Raw genomic sequence first — 20,014 nt, 5'->3', positions numbered from 1 at the left:
AACGGTGATTTATATAAAACAAAAATAGCGGTAACCCTAGTTGCAGGGGTCACAGACTGATCATGCAATTCTTTGGGCCCTATAAAAGTGATACTAAAGCCCAGAAATGGGCTGCAGTAGCAGGACAAGCGTTTAGCGCCTCAGCCTTAATCTCAATTTCCCTTCAGAGTCTGTGTGTCTGAGGCTCTGCAGTGAAGCAGTGAGTGTAGGGGCTGATTTGGGATAACCTCCAGGCTGCACGAACAGAGAATAGCAGTTCCTAAAAGTACAGCATGGCCCGAAGCAATGGAGGCCAAGGAGAACTCCCTTCACGTGAGAGTTTAAGTCCAGGATTTCTGTCTTCTCATAACAGGTGATCCGATGGGCGGCCATGGTGATCTCCTCAATGTGGCCAGTGAGGAGGCGCTGTATCGGTGCAATCCTCACGACTCTGAAGGAGTGGAAAGGAATGACTGTCTCCAAGCAGGTGAGGAAAAGGAATGGAATGAGCGGCACGCTACTCCTGCCTAGACTAAATAGTAGTAATAGTAGTAGTGGGACAAGTTATGTGGACATTTATTCGAGATCTAGTAGCACCCCATAAGTGTTTCATTTAACTGTTGGTCCGCCTCTTACACCCGTTGAGAGACATTTTGGTCTGTTCCTCCTTCTAGGACTGCTAGATCTGTGACCCTTGAAGGCTCTGTGACCTTTGAAGGCTGCCTTGCCTGGAGAGCTTGCTCCAGGTGGGTTTAGGTCTGCACTTTGGCTGGACCATCCTGCAGCCATGATCCTGCAGGCTGTCTTGCTGCGTGGGCCGCTATTAGTTCAGCTTTACTTCCTCTAGAAGCGTCTGATATGATGCAGAATTCATGATCAATGATGGCAAGGGGGGGATAGCTCAAGGGCAACACGTTTGTCTTGGAAGCAATGCATAGCAACACAGGTTTGAATTCTCATCTCACTCTTAGAAACTGGTCTTCGGTATTAAGCGCATTATAAAAGAACAATTATAATAATTATGATGGAAATTCGCTGAGGTCTTGAATTAGAAAAGTGGCCCCACACCAGCAAACTCCAGCCCCCAGGCATGGCGGTTGGGATGTAGTTCTTCTGTTCAGACCCAGCATTTGGTTTTTGCCAAACACAACATTTTTCATTACGTTCCACACTTGTATCCCATTTGTCCAGAGAACGTTGCTCCATAAGTATTGCCCGAACTCTGTGCTCTTTGCTGCCCATTCGCTGCCAGCACAGCAGTGTTTCATTAGAGAGCGGTGGGTGCCCCCTGGCTGTCCTCCTGTATGCAGGAGTGCCCTGCAGGTGCTTGGATGTTACTCTGAGCTTCTTTAGCGACCTTCAGGCTGGCAGCATTGTTTCATTAGAGAGCAGTGAGTACCCCCTGTCTATCCTCCTGTATGCAGGAGTGTCCAGCAGGTGCATGCAGGTTACTCTGAGCTTCTTGGCGACCTTCAGGCTGGCAGCAGTGTTTCATTAGAGAGCAGTGAGTACCCCCTGGCTGTCTTCCTGTGGGCAGGAGTGCCCTGCAGGTGCTTAGATGTTACTCTGAGCTTCTTTAGCGACCTTCAGGCTGGCAGCATTATTTCATTAGAGAGCAGTGAGTACCCCCTGTCTATCCTCCTGTATGCAGGGGTGTCCTGCAGGTGCATGCAGGTTACTCTGAGCTTCTTGGCGACCTTCAGGCTGGCAGCAGTGTTTCATTAGAGAGCAGTGGGCGCCCCCTGGCTGTCGTCCTGTGGGCATGAGTGTCCTGCAGGTGATTGGATGTTACACTGGGCTTCTTTGGCAACCTTCAGGCTGGCAGCAGTGTTTCATTAGAGAGCAGTGGGTGCCCCCTGGCTGTCCTCCTGTATGCAGGAGTGTTCTACAGGTGCTTGGATGTTACTCTGGGTTTCTTTGGCAACCTTCAGGCTGGCAGCATTATTTGGAGAGCAGTGGGTGCCACCTGGCTGTCCTCCTGTGGGCAGGAGTGCCCTGCTGGTGCATGCAGGTTACTCTGAGCTTCTTGGCGACCTTCAGGCTGGCAGCAGTGTTTCATTAGAGAGCAGTGGGTTCCCCCCTGGCTGTCCTCCTGTGGGCAGGAGTGTCATACAGGTGCTTAGATGTTAGTCTGGGCTTCTTTGGCGACCTTCAGGCTGGCAGCAGTGTTTCATTAGAGAGCAGTGGGTACCCCCTGCCTGCCTGTGGGCAGGGGTGTCCTGCAGGTGCTTGGATGTTAGTCTGGGCTTCTTTGGCGACCTTCAGGCTGGCAGCGTTGTTTCATTAGAGAGCAGTGGATGCCCCCTGGCTGTCCTCCTGTGTGCAGGAGTGTCCTGCAGGTTCTTGGATGCTACTCTGGGCTTCTTGGCAACCTTCAGGCTGGCAGCATTGTTTCATTAGAGAGCAGTGGATGCCCCCTGGCTGTCCTCCTGTGGGCAGGAGTGTCCTGCAAGTGCTTGGATGTTACTCAGGGCTCCTTTGTGACTTAACCAATGATTTGCTGGTTTTTCTTGGAGAGACCTTGGTTGCTGACGGGGTTAGTGCTCTTAACGTTACTGGAAGATTTCCTTCAAGTGATTGGGCTCTAAATGTCAGCAGGTCATCGGGTTAAAGTTGATTGTTCACCATCAATTGACTTTCTCTTGTTTCACAGGATTTCCATTTCCGAATTCAGATCTTCTACTAAGGAGAGAAGAGGGAGCTTCCGTCTACATGGGCCACGTCCGAGGAGAAGCCGGAGAAAGCAGCATTGACCCCAGCGCAGGTCAGTCCCACGCACAGTGCAGAGCTCTGTCCACGGTCACTATGCTGCAGCCGTCCCCATGCACAGCGCGGAGCTGTCCCCTGTCACTATGCTGCAGCCGTCCCCATGCATAGTGCAGAGCTCTGTCCCCGGTCACTATGCTACAGCCGTCCCCATGCACAGTGCAGAGCTCTGTCCCCGGTCACTACGCTGCAGCCGTCCCCATGCACAACGCAGAGCTCTGTCCCCGGTCACTATGCTGCAGCAGCCCCCATGCATAGTGCAGAGCTCTGTCCACGGTCACTATGCTGCAGCCGTCCCCATGCACAGTTCTGTCCACGGTCACTACGCTGCAGCCGTCCCCACGCACAGCTCTGTCCCCGGTCACTACGCTGCAGCCATCCCCATGCACAGCTCTGTACCCGTTCACTACGCTGCAGCCATCCCCATGCACAGTGCATAGCTGTGTCCCCTGTCACTATGCTGCAGCCATCCCCATGCACAGCGCGGAGCTCTGTCCCCTGTCACTACGCTGCAGCCGTCCCCATGCACAGCGCAGAGCTCTGTCCCCGGTCACTACGCTGTAGCCGTCCCCGTGCACAGCGGAGAGCTCTGTCCCCTGTCACTACGCTGCAGCCATCCCCATGCATAGTGCAGAGCTCTGTCCCCGGTCACTACCCTGCAGCCGTCCCAATGCACAGTGCAGAGCTCTGTCCCCGGTCACTACTCTGTAGCCGTCCCCATGCACAGCTCTGTCCCCGGTCACTACGCTGCAGCCATCCCCATGCACAGCTCTGTACCCGTTCACTACGCTGCAGCCATCCCCATGCACAGCGCGGAGCTCTGTCCCCGGTCACTACGCTGCAGCCGTCCCCATGCACAGCCCTGAGCTCTGTCCCCGGTCACTACACTGTAGCCGTCCCCATGCATAGCGCAGAGCTCTGTCCCCTGTCACTACGCTGCATCTATCCCCATGCATAGTGCAGAGCTCTGTCCCCGGTCACTACCCTGCAGCCGTCCCCATACACAGTGCAGAGGTCTGTCCCCGGTCACTACTCTGCAGCCGTCCCCATGCACAGTGCAGAGCTTTGTACCCGGTCACTACGCTGCAGCCGTCCCCACGCACAGCTCTGTCCCCGGTCACTACGCTGCAGCCGTCCCCACGCACAGCTCTGTCCCTGGTCACTACGCTGCAGCCATCCCCATGCACAGTGCATAGCTGTGTCCCCTGTCACTATGCTGCAGCCATCCCAATGCACAGCGCGGAGCTCTGTCCCCTGTCACTACGCTGCAGCCGTCCCCATGCACAGTGCAGAGCTCTGTCCCCGGTCACTACGCTGTAGCCGTCCCCATGCACAGCGCAGAGCTCTGTCCCCTGTCACTACGCTGCAGCCGTCCCCATGCACAGTGCAGAGCTCTGTCCCCGGTCACTACTCTGCAGCCGTCCCCATGCACAGTGCAGAGCTTTGTCCCCGGTCACTATGCTGCAGCCGTCCCCACGCACAGCTCTGTCCCCGGTCACTACGCTGCAGCCATCCCCATGCACAGCTCTGTACCCGTTCACTACGCTGCAGCCATCCCCATGCACAGCGCGGAGCTCTGTCCCCGGTCACTACGCTGCAGCCGTCCCCATGCACAGCGCAGAGCTCTGTCCCCGGTCACTACACTGTAGCCGTCCCCATGCATAGCGCAGAGCTCTGTCCCCTGTCACTACGCTGCATCTATCCCCATGCATAGTGCAGAGCTCTGTCCCCGGTCACTACCCTGCAGCCGTCCCCATACACAGTGCAGAGGTCTGTCCCCGGTCACTACTCTGCAGCCGTCCCCATGCACAGTGCAGAGCTTTGTACCCAGTCACTACGCTGCAGCCGTCCCCACGCACAGCTCTGTCCCCGGTCACTACGCTGCAGCCGTCCCCACGCACAGCTCTGTCCCCGGTCACTACGCTGCAGCCATCCCCATGCACAGCTCTGTACCCGTTCACTACGCTGCAGCCATCCCCATGCACAGTGCATAGCTGTGTCCCCTGTCACTATGCTGCAGCCATACCCATGCACAGCGCGGAGCTCTGTCCCCTGTCACTACGCTGCAGCCGTCCCCATGCACAGTGCAGAGCTCTGTCCCCGGTCACTACGCTGTAGCCGTCCCCATGCACAGCGCAGAGCTCTGTCCCCTGTCACTACGCTGCAGCCGTCCCCATGCACAGTGCAGAGCTCTGTCCCCGGTCACTACCCTGCAGCCGTCCCCATGCATAGTGCAGAGCTCTGTCCCCGGTCACTAAGCTGCTGCTGCTGCCCCTGTCAGATGTAGAAAGTAAGGGACCAATTTCCAATCCAAATATTTCACACAGTGCTCTTGACTTGTGACGACCAGGGCCTTGCAGGACACCCGGCTGCATAAATCAGATGGCACCCATATCAATGTCCCAGTGCCATGTGCCCCTTGGCACACACCTCTAGGTACATGACACTGTCCTTTTAATACATTTCACTGTGTGATAAAATGAGCCTTCCGGCTTTGGAACAGTTTGCATCTGCGTAAGGCACACGATGTCCTCAAGCAGTGCCAGCCTGCTGTAGTTTCTTTTGTTCAGTCAATAAAGTTTATTTGGAAAAATATGAATATTTCCATAAAAATATGCACTCCTTAAACAAAATGAAACGACACCATGATACAGTGTGAATATATATCAAAAAGAGTTACGGGTGCTTCTCTGCGAGAGCTAACCTGGCCTAATGGCCTGCTCTATGGGAAGGTGCCCACTCGAGAGTCTGGGCCTAGTTGGGCCTCATCAGTGAGGTGGAGCTGTGCCTCTCTGAGCACAAGTGAGCAAGGGGTCCACGTCTGGATAACCTTAGGTAACTTAGAGGGACCCACCCTAAATTCCTTAAACATAGAATGAGATGGAACACAGCTTAATGACCTGTTCTATGGGAACCTGGATGAGGCCCGACTAGTCCGAAACACATGTCTGGGGTTGCTGTTGGTACTCTTGTGCAGAGCAGGTTTGCCTAGCATTTCGGTGCTGGACTGCTCAAGAGAGTGGGACAAAGACTGATATGCATATGGAAATTTCTCCTTTGTGAAAAGCATAGTGAGCTAAAGTGTGGCTGAGACTCTCCAAGGGGCATCCACCCCAGAACAGGTCAATGGGCTGTGTTCGTGCCGAAAGAGGGACCTTTTGTTGCATATATCTATCTCAGTTGCTAAAAGATAGAGAGAAGAACAAGGAGATCCTTCCCTCGTTCCGCCCCAGGGCATTTAAAGGGCGCATTACACAGGGGCATTAGTATTGTTCTTTGGTGCAAAGCGCTCCTCAGAAACGAAAACAGTGCCCAACACCCCTCTAGGAGGATCTGCCCACAAAAGATGAAATATTGCTGGACGGGACTGAACAAACAGTGCTTCAGCCACACTGGCCTTAACGTCCAGGCACAACAGCAAAACAGCAAAAGCAGTACAGCAAAAGATGGGCCAGATGCTTGGATGGCCCCTATATATTAAGCATGAGTACCCTTCCAAGATGCTGGGATGGCCCCTATATATTAAGCATGAGTACCCTTCCAAGATGCTGGGATGGCCCCTATATATTAAGCATGAGTACCCTTCCAAGATGCTGGGATGGCCCCTATATATTAAGCATGAGTACCCTTCCAAGATGCTGGGATGGCCCCTATATATTAAGCATGAGTACCCTTCCAAGATGCTTGGATGGCCCCTATATATTAAGCATGAGTACCCTTCCAAGATGCTGGGATGGCCCCTATATATTAAGCATGAGTACCCTTCCAAGATGCTTGGATGGCCCCTATATATTAAGCATGAGTACCCTTCCAAGATGCTTGGATGGCCCCTATATATTAAGCATGAGTACCCTTCCAAGATGCTTGGATGGCCCCTATATATTAAGCATGAGTACCCTTCCAAGATGCTGGGATGGCCCCTATATATTAAGCATGAGTACCCTTCCAAGATGCTGGGATGGCCCCTATATATTAAGCATGAGTACCCTTCCAAGATGCTGGGATGGCCCCTATATATTAAGCATGAGTACCCTTCCAAGATGCTGGGATGGCCCCTATATATTAAGCATGAGTACCCTTCCAAGATGCTGGGATGGCCCCTATATATTAAGCATGAGTACCCTTCCAAGATGCTGGGATGGCCCCTATATATTAAGCATGAGTACCCTTCCAAGATGCTGGGATGGCCCCTATATATTAAGCATGAGTACCCTTCCAAGATGCTGGGATGGCCCCTATATATTAAGCATGAGTACCCTTCCAAGATGCTGGGATGGCCCCTATATATTAAGCATGAGTACCCTTCCAAGATGCTTGGATGGCCCCTATATATTAAGCATGAGTACCCTTCCAAGATGCTGGGATGGCCCCTATATATTAAGCATGAGTACCCTTCCAAGATGCTTGGATGGCCCCTATATATTAAGCATGAGTACCCTTCCAAGATGCTGGGATGACTCTTAAAGGGACGTCGTGGACGCAGTTATAATCGCATGCTTCTGATTAAACAGTTTTGGTAACTCGTACGATTCTATTTTTCCTGCAAGTAGGATATCTATCTAGTTTTTAAAACTGTAGCAGCCTGAATTGTTCAAGCCTCTGGTGCAATAAATGTGAGCAAAACAGAAGAGGTGATGGCTGGTCAGTTTAAAATTAATCTTAACCTCTGGCATTGCTCTGGGCAACCCTCCAGACCATGTTCTTCGCCTGCCAAGCCATTCCAGAAGGGGAAAGAGCATATGCAAATCAGGCTTGGCCCCACCCCAAAAGGGGCAGTCCAGCCCGAACTGCTAGGTCACATCCCTTCTGCACGAAAGCACATGTTTCAGTCGTGTTAGCTTGGGTCTTTAGGCCCAGCAGGCACAGGACCCATGTCTGGGCTTACCCGTCCCAATCGGGGTGACTGAAGCAAAACAAAAGTGGTGATGGCTGGAAGGTTTATAAACCGGGTCAATTACCATGAGGTTTGCTTTTATGCATTTTAGTCCTGGTATTGTGACAGTGACGTCTTTTCGGACTGAGAACCCAATTAAATCATGCGTCAAAATAACCTTATCATTTCTCCAAGGCATCGCCCTTGGAGTAATGGTTGTGTTGAATGTATCATTGCTAAAGGCGCAACCCCAATCCAGGTGGACCCAGTAATTAGAGGCAGAGTTTGTTTGAGAAAATCATTTTCTGTTACTTGTATCAGATTTGTATATTTGTACCCCCACAACGCCACACAAGCGACCAAAACTGCTTTGCTATGGAATACTTTTAGAATTCAATCTGGGAGTTTTGCCTTGAACATTGTCATAAAGCGAAGTAACCCCCGCCCCATAGGGCTTGCCTGCACCTCAAAGATTGCTTTTTAATATGGACACTTGGTGAAAGATTTGCTCCTTAGCACCCTATTGCACTCCAGAATTAAAGCAGCTTTTAGATCGCTTGCTCAGTGGCTCACCCCTCTTCTCTGTCCACACCAGCACACAGAAGGGCAATAGCTCGCCTGCAGTGACCCCGTAGCCCCCTCCCCCCCCCCCCCCCCCCCCCCCTCCCCTCCCACGCAGCCGCTTCGGAGCACCCTGCTGCAGAATTAAAGCAGCTTTTAGAATCCCAGCAACACAGCAGGGCAATCACTTGCCAGCAGTGACCCCGTAGCACCCCCCCGCAGCCGCTCCATAACACCCTGCTGCGCTCCGGGATTTAAGCGACTTTTAGAGCGTTTGTTCACCCCTTCTGTCTTTCCACTCATAGCAGGGCACCAGCCCGCTCCGCAGCGACTCCCTAGTGTTCTGTTATTGTTTTCTTGACCTATTCAAGAATGTTTAAACTTGCTGCTTAATCACATGTATAGAGCGTGTTATACCGAAGTCTTTACCGTTGATGCCCGTTTGCCCATGAACTTGTTCACTGATAACATTGTAGGATAGACATGGACTAGAAAAAGTCGGAAAAGCCAGTGTCCATCTATAGCCGGTCCGAAAAAGTCCTTTTCATGACTAAAGAGGGATTCCCTTTCACTTCTCATTCTCACTCTTTATAAAAATACTGCTATGTTTACCGATATTATTTTGAGTAATATATTAACCCATATGTTTTTATGGCAATTCTTCTTTTTAAACAAAAGAATATGAGGTTCTTTCATTCCGCATAAAAGATGAGGCTGAGCCGTACTGCACTGACCCCCATGACCGCAAGACCATCGCAAGCATAAGCTGCCACGCCGGTGAGTACAGACCACTTGGATGCCAGAGTGAACTTTGGGGAGTGCATGTGTGCCTGCGTGTGTGTTATGTTTTGTCTTTTAAACTTTGCACATCCCCACCGTAGTGGTTTCAAAGCACCAAGCCTGGTCCAAATGGAGGCAAATTCAGGCCCTGTCCAGGGTAACAACCAGAGCAAAAAGGAAACTGGGAAAGACGAGTGAGAAGGACAAGAGGGTGAAGTCAGGAGCCAAGACAGAGGGACATAAGATCAGGTGTACACGGAAATGCAGCAGAGGGGTTCATGAAGAATATCCCCAGGGTACATGCAAATATATCAGCATTTTCATCCCAGAAATGTGATGAAGGCTGCCTAATCTTGGCACACACAAAATGGAGGCAGATGCTAGTCAGTACTGCAGTGGTATAGTTTACATGATGCCGTGGGGGTGCGATGCTAGTCAGTACTGCAGTGGTATAGTTTACATGATGCCGTGGGGGTGCGATGCTAGTCAGTGCTGCAGTGGTATAGTTTACATGATGCCGTGGGGGTGCGATGCTAGTCAGTACTGCAGTGGTATAGTTTACATGATGCCGTGGGGGTGCGATGCTAGTCAGTGCTGCAGTGGTATAGTTTACATGATGCCGTGGGGGTGCGATGCTAGTCAGTGCTGCACTGGTATAGTTTACATGATGCCGTGGGTGTGCAATGCTAGTCAGTACTGCAGTGGTATAGTTTACATGATGCCGTGGGGGTGCGATGCTAGTAATTGCTGCACTGGTATAGTTTACATGATGCCGTGGGTGTGCGATGCTAGTAATTGCTGCACTGGTATAGTTTACATGATGCTGTGGGTGTGCGATGCTAGTCATTGCTGCAGTGGTATAGTTTACATGATGCCGTGGGTGTGCGATGCTAGTAATTGCTGCACTGGTATAGTTTACATGATGCCGTGGGTGTGCGATGCTAGTCATTGCTGCACTGGTATAGTTTACATGATGCCGTGGGGGTGTGATGCTAGTCAGTACTGCAGTGGTATAGTTTACATGATGCCGTGGGTGTGCGATGCTAGTAATTGCTGCACTGGTATAGTTTACATGATGCCCTGGGTGTGCGATGCTAGTAATTGCTGCACTGGTATAGTTTACATGATGCCCTGGGTGTGCGATGCTAGTCATTGCTGCACTGGTATAGTTTACATGATGCCGTGGGTGTGCGATGCTAGTAATTGCTGCACTGGTATAGTTTACATGATGCCGTGGGTGTGCGATGCTAGTAATTGCTGCACTGGTATAGTTTACATGATGCCCTGGGTGTGCGATGCTAGTAATTGCTGCACTGGTATAGTTTACATGATGCCCTGGGTGTGCGATGCTAGTCATTACTGCAGTGGTATAGTTTACATGATGCCGTGGGTGTGCGATGCTAGTAATTGCTGCACTGGTATAGTTTACATGATGCCGTGGGTGTGCGATGCTAGTAATTGCTGCACTGGTATAGTTTACATGATGCCGTGGGTGTGCGATGCTAGTAATTGCTGCACTGGTATAGTTTACATGATGCCGTGGGTGTGCGATGCTAGTCATTGCTGCAGTGGTATAGTTTACATGATGGCGTGGGAGTGTGATGCTAGTCAGTGCTGCAGTGGGATCATTTACATGATGCCGTGGGTGTACGATGCTAGTCATTGCTGCAGTGGTATAGTTTACATGCTGCCGTGGGTGTTTGATGCTAGTAATTGCTGCACTGGTATAGTTTACATGATGCTGTGGGTGTGCGATGCTAGTCATTGCTGCAGTGGTATAGTTTACATGATGCCGTGGGTGTGCGATGCTAGTCATTGCTGCAGTGGTATAGTTTACATGATGCCGTGGGTGTGCGATGCTAGTCATTGCTGCAGTGGTATAGTTTACATGATGGCGTGGGAGTGTGATGCTAGTCAGTGCTGCAGTGGGATCATTTACATGATGCCGTGGGTGTACGATGCTAGTCATTGCTGCAGTGGTATAGTTTACATGATGCCGTGGGTGTGCGATGCTAGTAATTGCTGCACTGGTATAGTTTACATGATGCTGTGGGTGTGCGATGCTAGTCATTGCTGCAGTGGTATAGTTTACATGATGCCGTGGGTGTGCGATGCTAGTCATTGCTGCAGTGGTATAGTTTACATGATGCCGTGGGTGTGCGATGCTAGTAATTGCTGCACTGGTATAGTTTACATGATGCCGTGGGTGTGCGATGCTAGTAATTGCTGCACTGGTATAGTTTACATGATGTCGTGGGTGTGCAATGCTAGTAATTGCTGCACTGGTATAGTTTACATGATGCCGTGGGTGTGCGATGCTAGTAATTGCTGCACTGGTATAGTTTACATGATGCCGTGGGTGTGCGATGCTAGTCATTGCTGCAGTGGTATAGTTTACATGATGGCGTGGGAGTGTGATGCTAGTTGGTGCTGCAGTGGGATCATTTACATGATGCCGTGGGTGTGCGATGCTAGTCATTGCTGCACTGGTATATATACATGATACCGTGGGTGTGCGATGCTAGTAATTGCTGCACTGGTATAGTTTACATGATGCTGTGGGTGTGCGATGCTAGTCATTGCTGCAGTGGTATAGTTTACATGATGCCGTGGGTGTGCGATGCTAGTAATTGCTGCAGTGGTATAGTTTACATGATGCCGTGGGTGTGCAATGCTAGTAATTGCTGCACTGGTATAGTTTACATGATGCCGTGGGTGTGCGATGCTAGTCATTGCTGCAGTGGTATAGTTTACATGATGCCGTGGGTGTGCGATGCTAGTCAGTACTGCAGTGGTATAGTTTACATGATGCCATGGGTGTGCGATGCTAGTAATTGCTGCACTGGTATAGTTTACATGATGCCCTGGGTGTGCGATGCTAGTAATTGCTGCACTGGTATAGTTTACATGATGCCGTGGGTGTGCGATGCTAGTAATTGCTGCACTGGTATAGTATACATGATGCCGTGGGTGTACGATGCTAGTAATTGTTGCACTGGTATAGTTTACATGATGCCGTGGGTGTACGATGCTAGTAATTGCTGCACTGGTATAGTTTACATGATGCCGTGGGTGTGGTATAGTTTACATGATGCCGTGGGTGTGCAATGCTAGTCAGTGCTGCAGTGGTATAGTTTACATGATGCCGTGGGTGTGCGATGCTATTCAGTGCTGCAGTGATATAGTTTATGTGATGGTGTGCGTGTGCGATGCTAGTCAGTGCTTCAGTGGTATAGTTTACATGATGGTGTGCGTGTGCGATGATAGTCAGTGCTTCAGTGGTATACTTTACATGATGCCGTGGCTGTGTGATGCTAGTCGGTGCTGCACTGGTATAGTTTACATGATGTCGTGGGTGTGCAATGCTAGTAATTGCTGCACTGGTATAGTTTACATGATGCCGTGGGTGTGCGATGCTAGTCAGTGCTGCAGTGGTATAGTTTACATGATGCCGTGGGTGTGCGATGCTAGTCAGTGCTGCAGTGGTATAGTTTACATGATGCCGTGGGTGTGCGATGCTAGTCAGTGCTGCAGTGGTATAGTTTACATGATGGTGTGCGTGTGCGATGCTAGTCAGTGCTTCAGTGGTATAGTTTACATGATGCCGTGGCTGTGTGATGCTAGTCGGTGCTGCAGTGGTATAGTTTACATGATGCCGTGGCTGTGTGATGCTAGTCGGTGCTGCAGTGGTATAGTTTTACATGATGCCGTGGGTGTGCGATGCTAGTCATTGCTGCAGTGGTATAGTTTACATGATGGTGTGCGATGCTAGTCAGTGCTGCAGTGGTATAGTTTACATGATGCCGTGGCTGTGTGATGCTAGTCGGTGCTGCAGTGGTATAGTTTACATGATGTCGTGGCTGTGTGATGGCCTTCAGATGTGCTCAAGAGTACCTAAGAGTTGTCTAGGCTTCTAGACGAGATAATGAATGGCGAGAGGGGGGTCTGGAAATAGGGAGCCCTCTGGCAGAAGGGTAGGCGAATGCTGGACGACGCAATAAGGAGGGTCAAAGTAGATGGCGTTGAGTATCTCCTCCACCCCTGGTTGACCACCGGAAGGGGGCCGAGAGCGCACCCTGCCTGCATGTGCATTGTGGACATGCCGGTGAGCCAGACCGCCTGATGCAGCATTTCATAGCGGCATTGGTTGATTTGCCGGTGTCGCAGGTTTGTTGCAGTGACACGACCATGGCTTTATGTAGTTTGAAAAAGATTTTCATGGTTTGGAAAAGCACAATGAATGGACTTCTTCATATGTGTCAGGGACGAGGAGGGGGGGGGAATCCCAGAACTGTATGCTAAAACTGAATACAGTTATGCAGGAGCCAGTCTTCGAGCTGCCTGGAAGTGATGGGTGTGAGCATTGCAGTAGTTTGCAAGAGTCCGAGATGTGTGACGAGACTGCACCTATCCCTACTTCAGACGCTTCGGGCTGCACAGTGAAAGGTCTCTTGGTGACCTTTCATTACCTGGCCTGGCACTTTCTATGCTGCAGACGAGTAACGAAGAGCCACAAGGACGCACATAAACACCCACCATGAACCCAATGATCACATTTCAAACTTCACAAATGGGAAGAAAAGATTGTCCGTCCGGTCAAGTCACCAAAGGAGGCGGGTTCGCCCACTCTGGAAGTCTCCAGCACCAGGTGAAAGCATGTGCTTTGCAAGCAGGGCTGGCATCGGGGGAACTCTCACATCTTTCCCCACTTCTGCTCCTAGGTAAACCACCCCAATCAGATTTTGCATCCGTGGCCTGGCAGAAGGGACAAGAGAAAGCGGCCCATGCCCCTGTGGGCCTGCTCAGAGTATTGGTATTGCCCACCACAACAGAAACACCAAGCTCCAAATCCCAGGGATGTGGCAGTGTACACGTGAAACTCCCCCTGCACCTCTCCAGCCAGCGTCTAACTTGAGAGGTCAGTCCCAAAGCCCAGCCACATTCCTGCAAGAGCCAGTAGCCAGCTAAGTAAAAAAAACAAACAGAACCGCAGCCGCTAATCCCCGATATGCCCCTGACCCCACCCCCAACCAGGAGCTCCAAAAGCCAAGTGTGCGTCAGTCTCTGTGACAGTCACTCAAGGGGACCTGTGGACCGCCGCCCATGGCGTACAGTGGCGTCCCTGGGAGGATGTGGGGATCCCTGGGCCTCCCTTCACGGATGAGGGAACCTGCTCCTGCCCCCCGTGGCTCTGGCATGCCAGGTGTAGTTAGGCATAAGGAGAACAGCTTGCAAGCCCCACTCGCCAGGCCCGGCAAGTTGCACCTGGGATGAGTATTTGTATTTAGTTTATTTGTAAAGCGCAGCCAGGCCCGTGGGCAACTGGGCGCATAGTCTTACATACACAGGTAAAGTACAATACATTAAAGGTTCATGACAAGGGATTCAAGCTCACCGGATTACAGGAGGATACGAGTGAGCATACGTCTCTTCGACACATCAAAGTCATGAATACAGTGATATACAGACATAAGCAGAGTAAGCAGGTAAATATATGGAAAGTACAGACATAATCACTAAAATGAGCAGGTACGTAGCATGGAAACAGAGAACCTAGAGTTTTAGTCCCTGATCGTATAAGAAGTGCATTATGTGTTTTGTTTAAGGAGCCAGGATTTAGATTTATTCTTGAAGGCTTGAAAGGAAGGCTCAGTTCTGATGGGAACAGGAAGGGAGTTCCAGAGTTTCGAGGCTAGGACAGGGAAGCTCGCACCGCCAGCTTTTTGTAGTTTGAATCTGGGCAAGATGAGGGTGTGAATTTGTGGAGTTCTAGTGGGACATGTGGAGGTATGAAGAGTAAGACGGGAGGAGAGGTAAGGTGGGGGCCTTGTTGTCCAAGCATTTGTGTGTCAAGGCTAAGGTTTTCAGGGCAATTCTTTGTTTTACTGAGAGCCAGAGAAGATCTGATCTGACGTTTGAAATATGAGAATGCCTAGGGATATTGAGAGCCGACCTGATGGCATTATTGTGGGTTGTTTGCAATTTCTTGATGTTAGATTGACTTGTCCCCAAATACAGTGCACTACAGTAGTCGATTTTGGACATAATAGGTGTTCTAGCCAGGGTAATGCAATTGTGGGAGTTCAGGAAGGGTCTGCAAGCAGTGATGAGTTTGCAGGTGTGGGCCACGGATGACCTTACTGCATTAGTTTGCCTATTTAGAAAGAGAGAGCGCGGAGTCCAGATAGACGCCAAGAGTTTTAGCGTCCTTGGAGACCTTAATAATGGAGCACATCAAAGAGCGGTTTGGTGAACACATTGTAAAGGGTCGGCGATACACAGGAGCCTTGTGTGACACCACAGTGTATCGGGGAAGGGTCAGCAGAGGTTATGGGAGAGAAAACCCTCATGGATCCTGGATCCACGCATTGGCTGAGTCCGAGAAATGAGCCGCCGTTTTAAGATGTTGGCAAAGTATTTGGTGATCGACCAAATCAAATGCCGCAGAGAGATCGAGAAGTAGGAGTAGCGCTAATTTGCCATTATCTTTTAGGATCTCCATTTGAGTTTTCAAATCGATCAGGGCTGTTTCGGTTCCGTGTTTGGGGCGGAAGCCTGATTGTCTTAACCCAACGAGATTATTGGATTCAAGATATTCTTGGATCTGCAAGTAGGCTGCACGATCTAGAATCTTGAGCAGGAAAGGGACCGTGGTGATGGGTCTGAAATTAGTGAGAATGTTAGGGTCAAGGGAAGGTTTTTTAAGTAGAGGGATCACCCAGGCGTCCTGAGGTTGTCAGGGATTATGCCTGTTTTAAAAGAGGCGTTAATGAAGGCCGTGATGAAGAGGGCTAGATCGTGCAAGGCTTCCTTGATGATGGGGGGCAGGACATGGGTCGCCTTGACAGTTGGATGGTTTAAGATTTTTTATAATGCCTTCTACTTCTGAAATAGTAAGAGGGGAGAAGGCAAACGGTTTGTGGTTCGAGTTGGCCTCGCATGTACCGGATGTTGGAATGGAAAGGGGATTGTCTGATTGTAGAGAATTTTGTTTACCTCTAATTTTGGTTTGGAGGGATGCAATTTTGTCCAAAAGTGCTGTCTGTATATTGGTACACCAATTGCTGTCTTTGACTCATGAGTCTGGGGGTGTTGCAGGAGACTCAAGTTCCTTAAGAATTCTGAATAGTTCTTTGGTGTTGGATTGTGCTGACAGGATGCATTTATTGTAGGATTCCTTTTAAGCTTGGACTATGGCTTCTTTGTAGTTAAGAGTGGCTACGAAGAGTCCGTCCTTGTGAACATCAGATGGGTGTCTTTTCCAGCGTGTTTCCACGCTACGTTTCTCTTTACGAAGCACTCTTAGCTGTGGTGTGAACCACGAATTAAGGTGCGCATGCTGTTTGGGTTTCCTGAGTTTAAGAGGGGCGATGGCGTTAATAGCTGCAAGCACGGCCTGATTTTAGGTGTCAGCTAGGGTGGTGGGGTCCAGGCAAGAATCAGTAATATTGTTCAAGGTAGGAAGGATGAGGGGGAGTAACTTCTCAGTTGTTATGTCCTTTTTGTTTCTGGTGGGGATGGCAGGTGCGACGGAAGGCGCAGGTATGTGAGCTGCTTCAATGTTAAAGGTGATGACATGGTGATCCGATCATGCGCATGGGGCGGGGCATTAGAGAGAAGGCTAATTTTACAGTTGGTGTCGCATTCGCATGGCCAGTCTAAGGACCTCCCTTTGATGTGGGTAGGTTTTCCTATATGGTCTGAGAACCCTAAGTCGGTTAGGGAGTTGGCAAGGTCAATGGCTGTAGGGTCATTGGGGTCTTGGTAACCAAGGTTGAGGTCTCCTAGGAGGATAGTTTGTGAGTTAGTTTTAGCTTTGTTGAGGACTAAGGTGATAATGTCGTCCACAAATGATGTGCAAGGACCAGGTGGTCTGTATATAAGGTGTACAGTGGCAGTTTGATTAGCAGATATAGGAAGTTTGACGGAGAGTAGCTCGGCAGATTCCATGTGTGTACTAGGTAGTGCTCTGAGTCCTAGTGAGTTTCTATGGATGAAGGCAACTCCGCCTCCTCTGGAAGTGCGGTCGCATCGAGAAAGAGTAATCTGGAGGAATTTCCAAGTAGAGTGCCGGCCTGAGGAGTCATGCAGCCATGTCTCAGAGATGGCAATGAAGTCAAGATCCTGTGTCTTGATAAGGTCAGAGATGTCAAGTGCATGAGCTGCGAGGGACCTTGCGTTGACCAAGGCAGCCTTGATCTATGAGGCTTTGCCTGGTGGGACTAGGGTAGGCTGAGGGAGCTTAGGTGTGTGTGTAGTAGGAGTCTGGAGGGGCGGGCTAGGCGTCCGGTGTTTCAAGCATGAACTGGGACGCTTAGTGTGTCCAGTCAAGCCAGAGAATCTGGTTCCTAGTCTCTTGTTTCTTATGTGGGCGGGGCATGGTTGGTTAGGTTAGGTTTTTTGGTGAAGTGATCTAACCATAAGGCAGGGGCGTTGAGAGAGATGTTAGGGGGCTCAGCACTCAAATGTGGCAGGCTATTGTGAGGAGCGGGTGCAGTACTAAGTCTCAAATCGTTATGCAAGGCTATAGTCTGTTTAGGCTGGTGGTAGGCTAGAGGCCTAGCGGTGGGGGCCATGGTTTCAAGGAGCAAATTGAAGGCTGCTACTAGGCTAGCTGATGTGAAAAGGATCACAAGGGTAGAGGCCCACAACAGGAGAGATAGTCTTCGTAGAGGGGGAAAGAGCCTCAAGTAGGCGCCGAGGTGTAAGGACATGATATCAATAAAGAGAGGTAGGTGAGGACCTGGCGAGCGTGGATAGTCACTAACTATGCTTGCAAGCAAGGGATGTGGTGCAACTAAGGCTGTATTCAGCAGATAAGTGGGGTGCTCAAATAGGCTAGGTTCCACAGTCAAATATATTGCACAAATGGGCTAGGTTGCACTATCAAATACTCTGCACAAATGGGCTGGGTTGCTCTATCAAATACAGTGCACACATGGGCTAAGTTCCACATTCAAATACAGTGCACACATGGGCTAAGTTCCACATTCAAATACAGTGCACAAATGGGCTAGGTTGCATAATCAGGTCCATTGGTCAAAATTAATCGCAGCACATATAGGTTAGGATCAGCAGCAACGTACGATATTTATAAATGCCAATTGGGGAATCAAGATAAAAGTGTTTAAGTGAGCGATAATATACGCTTAACTCCAATTTGTAACCATGAGTACCACAGGACTAAGCCACAGCATAGATAAAGTAGAAGGTAGGTGAGGTGGGGGGCATGTTCTAATCTGACGTTGGATTAGTTTGTAGACGCTCGTTTCATTGGACGTACATGAGTGAATCGTCAGATCTGGCATCACATGGAAGGGAAGACTTGGAGTACTGGTGTAAGGAGTGCCAACGATAGGGGGCTGGCTGATGACATGAGACTGCTAAATTTGAAAAGTACCTTAGGATTTGCAATCGAATCCACGTGGCCGTAGTACTCGGCAGTGCTCATGTAGCTTTAGGATGTTGAGACAGGCTGAGTAGGTGCGTGGCCAGGATTGGGGGCTTGACGTACCGGCCATGGACAGCAACAGACAAGCCTGTGCCTTATTGGGGTGCCTTGGTGGGAGGGCCGGCTATTGCCATCCAACGCAGCCGTGACGTGGAAGTAGCTGAGTCGGGCCAATGAGTTGCTCCGGGCCTCGTCAGCTGAACGTTGCTTAGGCAACCGATGCGACTCCATACGCGGCCGTGGTTCCAGAGGTTGACAGCTGTGGGAGTGCAGTTTGCAGAACAGGCCGGGAAGCTTACCCGCGGTTACTCGAGATGTGAGGGCAACCGGAAGGGTGAAAACACAGGCAGCAAAGCCCCACACTGACAAACACCCACGACTCCATGATGGCATTGCCTGACTTCAAGGTGGTAAAGCAACATTTTGAACTTTCGGTAGCACAGCGGGCCCCAAATTACAAATTGCCCACAAGGAAAATTAGAAGTGTTCAGGTCATTAAAAGGCCTGACCTCTTTTCCCCCCAAAGATGCTCTTGATTTCCCGATCAAAGCCCCAATTACAACTGTGGGTGGGATATAAAACGGCGCAAGTCCAGGACTACAGTGTGGGAGAGGGAGAGGGAGAAAGAAAATACATTATACAAAAATATATATTTTATGGTGCTAGGTAGAGCTAGAGGTGGGCAGGGTGCCAATAGAGAGTGACCAAAAACTCCACACCAAGACTGAGGTGCAGCCACAGGTGCCTGGGTGGTAGAACCAGGTAGCAGCAACGTCCTGTCAAATGCTGTGCCAACCAAGGAAGATCACAATGATCACAAAATCACTGGAGTAAATACCCCAGAATTCGAGAGAGGGGTGGACTCCCTACTATGGTCCTGAGGCAATAACTGAGACCCTCAATGCTAGTTATGATATGGCATTTATAACGTGCATGTACACAAGTATTGTAATGCACTCGGATCCAGAAACAGGGGTGGCCTTAGGGTCAGGGAAACTACCTGAAGACTTTCCACTTGTATTTTTCATTTAGGCTCCAAGCACTATTTTTTTTAAGACAGTTTTTTCCTTTTAGTTTACCTGCTGCAGGGAATCCCGTAACCCTGTTCATCCCGATGCTTTACAGTGTATACACAGGCATGCCGATGGGCAGTCTCACAGGCTGCCATGCAGGCACACATGCAAACATGCAGACGCGTACACACACACAGATACTCACGCACAGACACACTCGCACACAAATTCACAGACCCTCGCTCTCTTACAGACAGAGGCGGGATGAAGACAGCAGTCGACAGACAGGCATGCTGACAACAGACATGCACACAGAGGCAGACACTCGGTCACATGACTAACAGGAACGCACATAAACTATGCCCACACACGCATGCCCACAGTCTCACACAGACAAACGTGCGCATTGAGGCGTGTGCCCCCAGAGGTACACGCTCGCACACAGACAGACAGACAGACAGACAGACAGACAGACAGACAGACAGACAGACAGACAGACAGACACGCGCGCGTGCACACACACACACACACACACACACACACACACACACACACACACACACACACACACACACACACACACACACACAC

General features: G+C 50.3%; 1 protein-coding gene across 3 annotated transcripts in view; it reads left to right on the top strand.

Annotated features, from left to right (window-relative positions):
- The window catches only part of LOC138489519 (zinc finger protein 649-like), a 164,777-nt gene that overhangs the window by 99,750 nt on the left and 45,013 nt on the right, over positions 1 to 20,014 (top strand). For 2 of the 3 annotated variants that reach the window (XM_069617262.1, XM_069617261.1), the window contains exons 4-6: positions 353 to 466; positions 2,633 to 2,743; positions 8,858 to 8,956. In XM_069617262.1, coding sequence (XP_069473363.1) covers positions 353 to 466; positions 2,633 to 2,743; positions 8,858 to 8,956 — 324 coding nt within the window. The remainder of the gene's footprint in view (positions 1 to 352; positions 467 to 2,632; positions 2,744 to 8,857; positions 8,957 to 20,014) is intronic. The other variant, XM_069617263.1, reaches the window with a different exon arrangement.

This window comes from Ambystoma mexicanum, chromosome 9 (genome assembly GCF_040938575.1).
Source record: "Ambystoma mexicanum isolate Mex_15411 chromosome 9, UKY_AmexF1_1, whole genome shotgun sequence".
Classification (NCBI taxonomy): Eukaryota; Metazoa; Chordata; class Amphibia; order Caudata; family Ambystomatidae; genus Ambystoma; species Ambystoma mexicanum.
The sequence above is the reverse complement of the archived record's forward strand: the minus strand, read 5'-3'. Positions and strand labels throughout refer to the sequence as shown.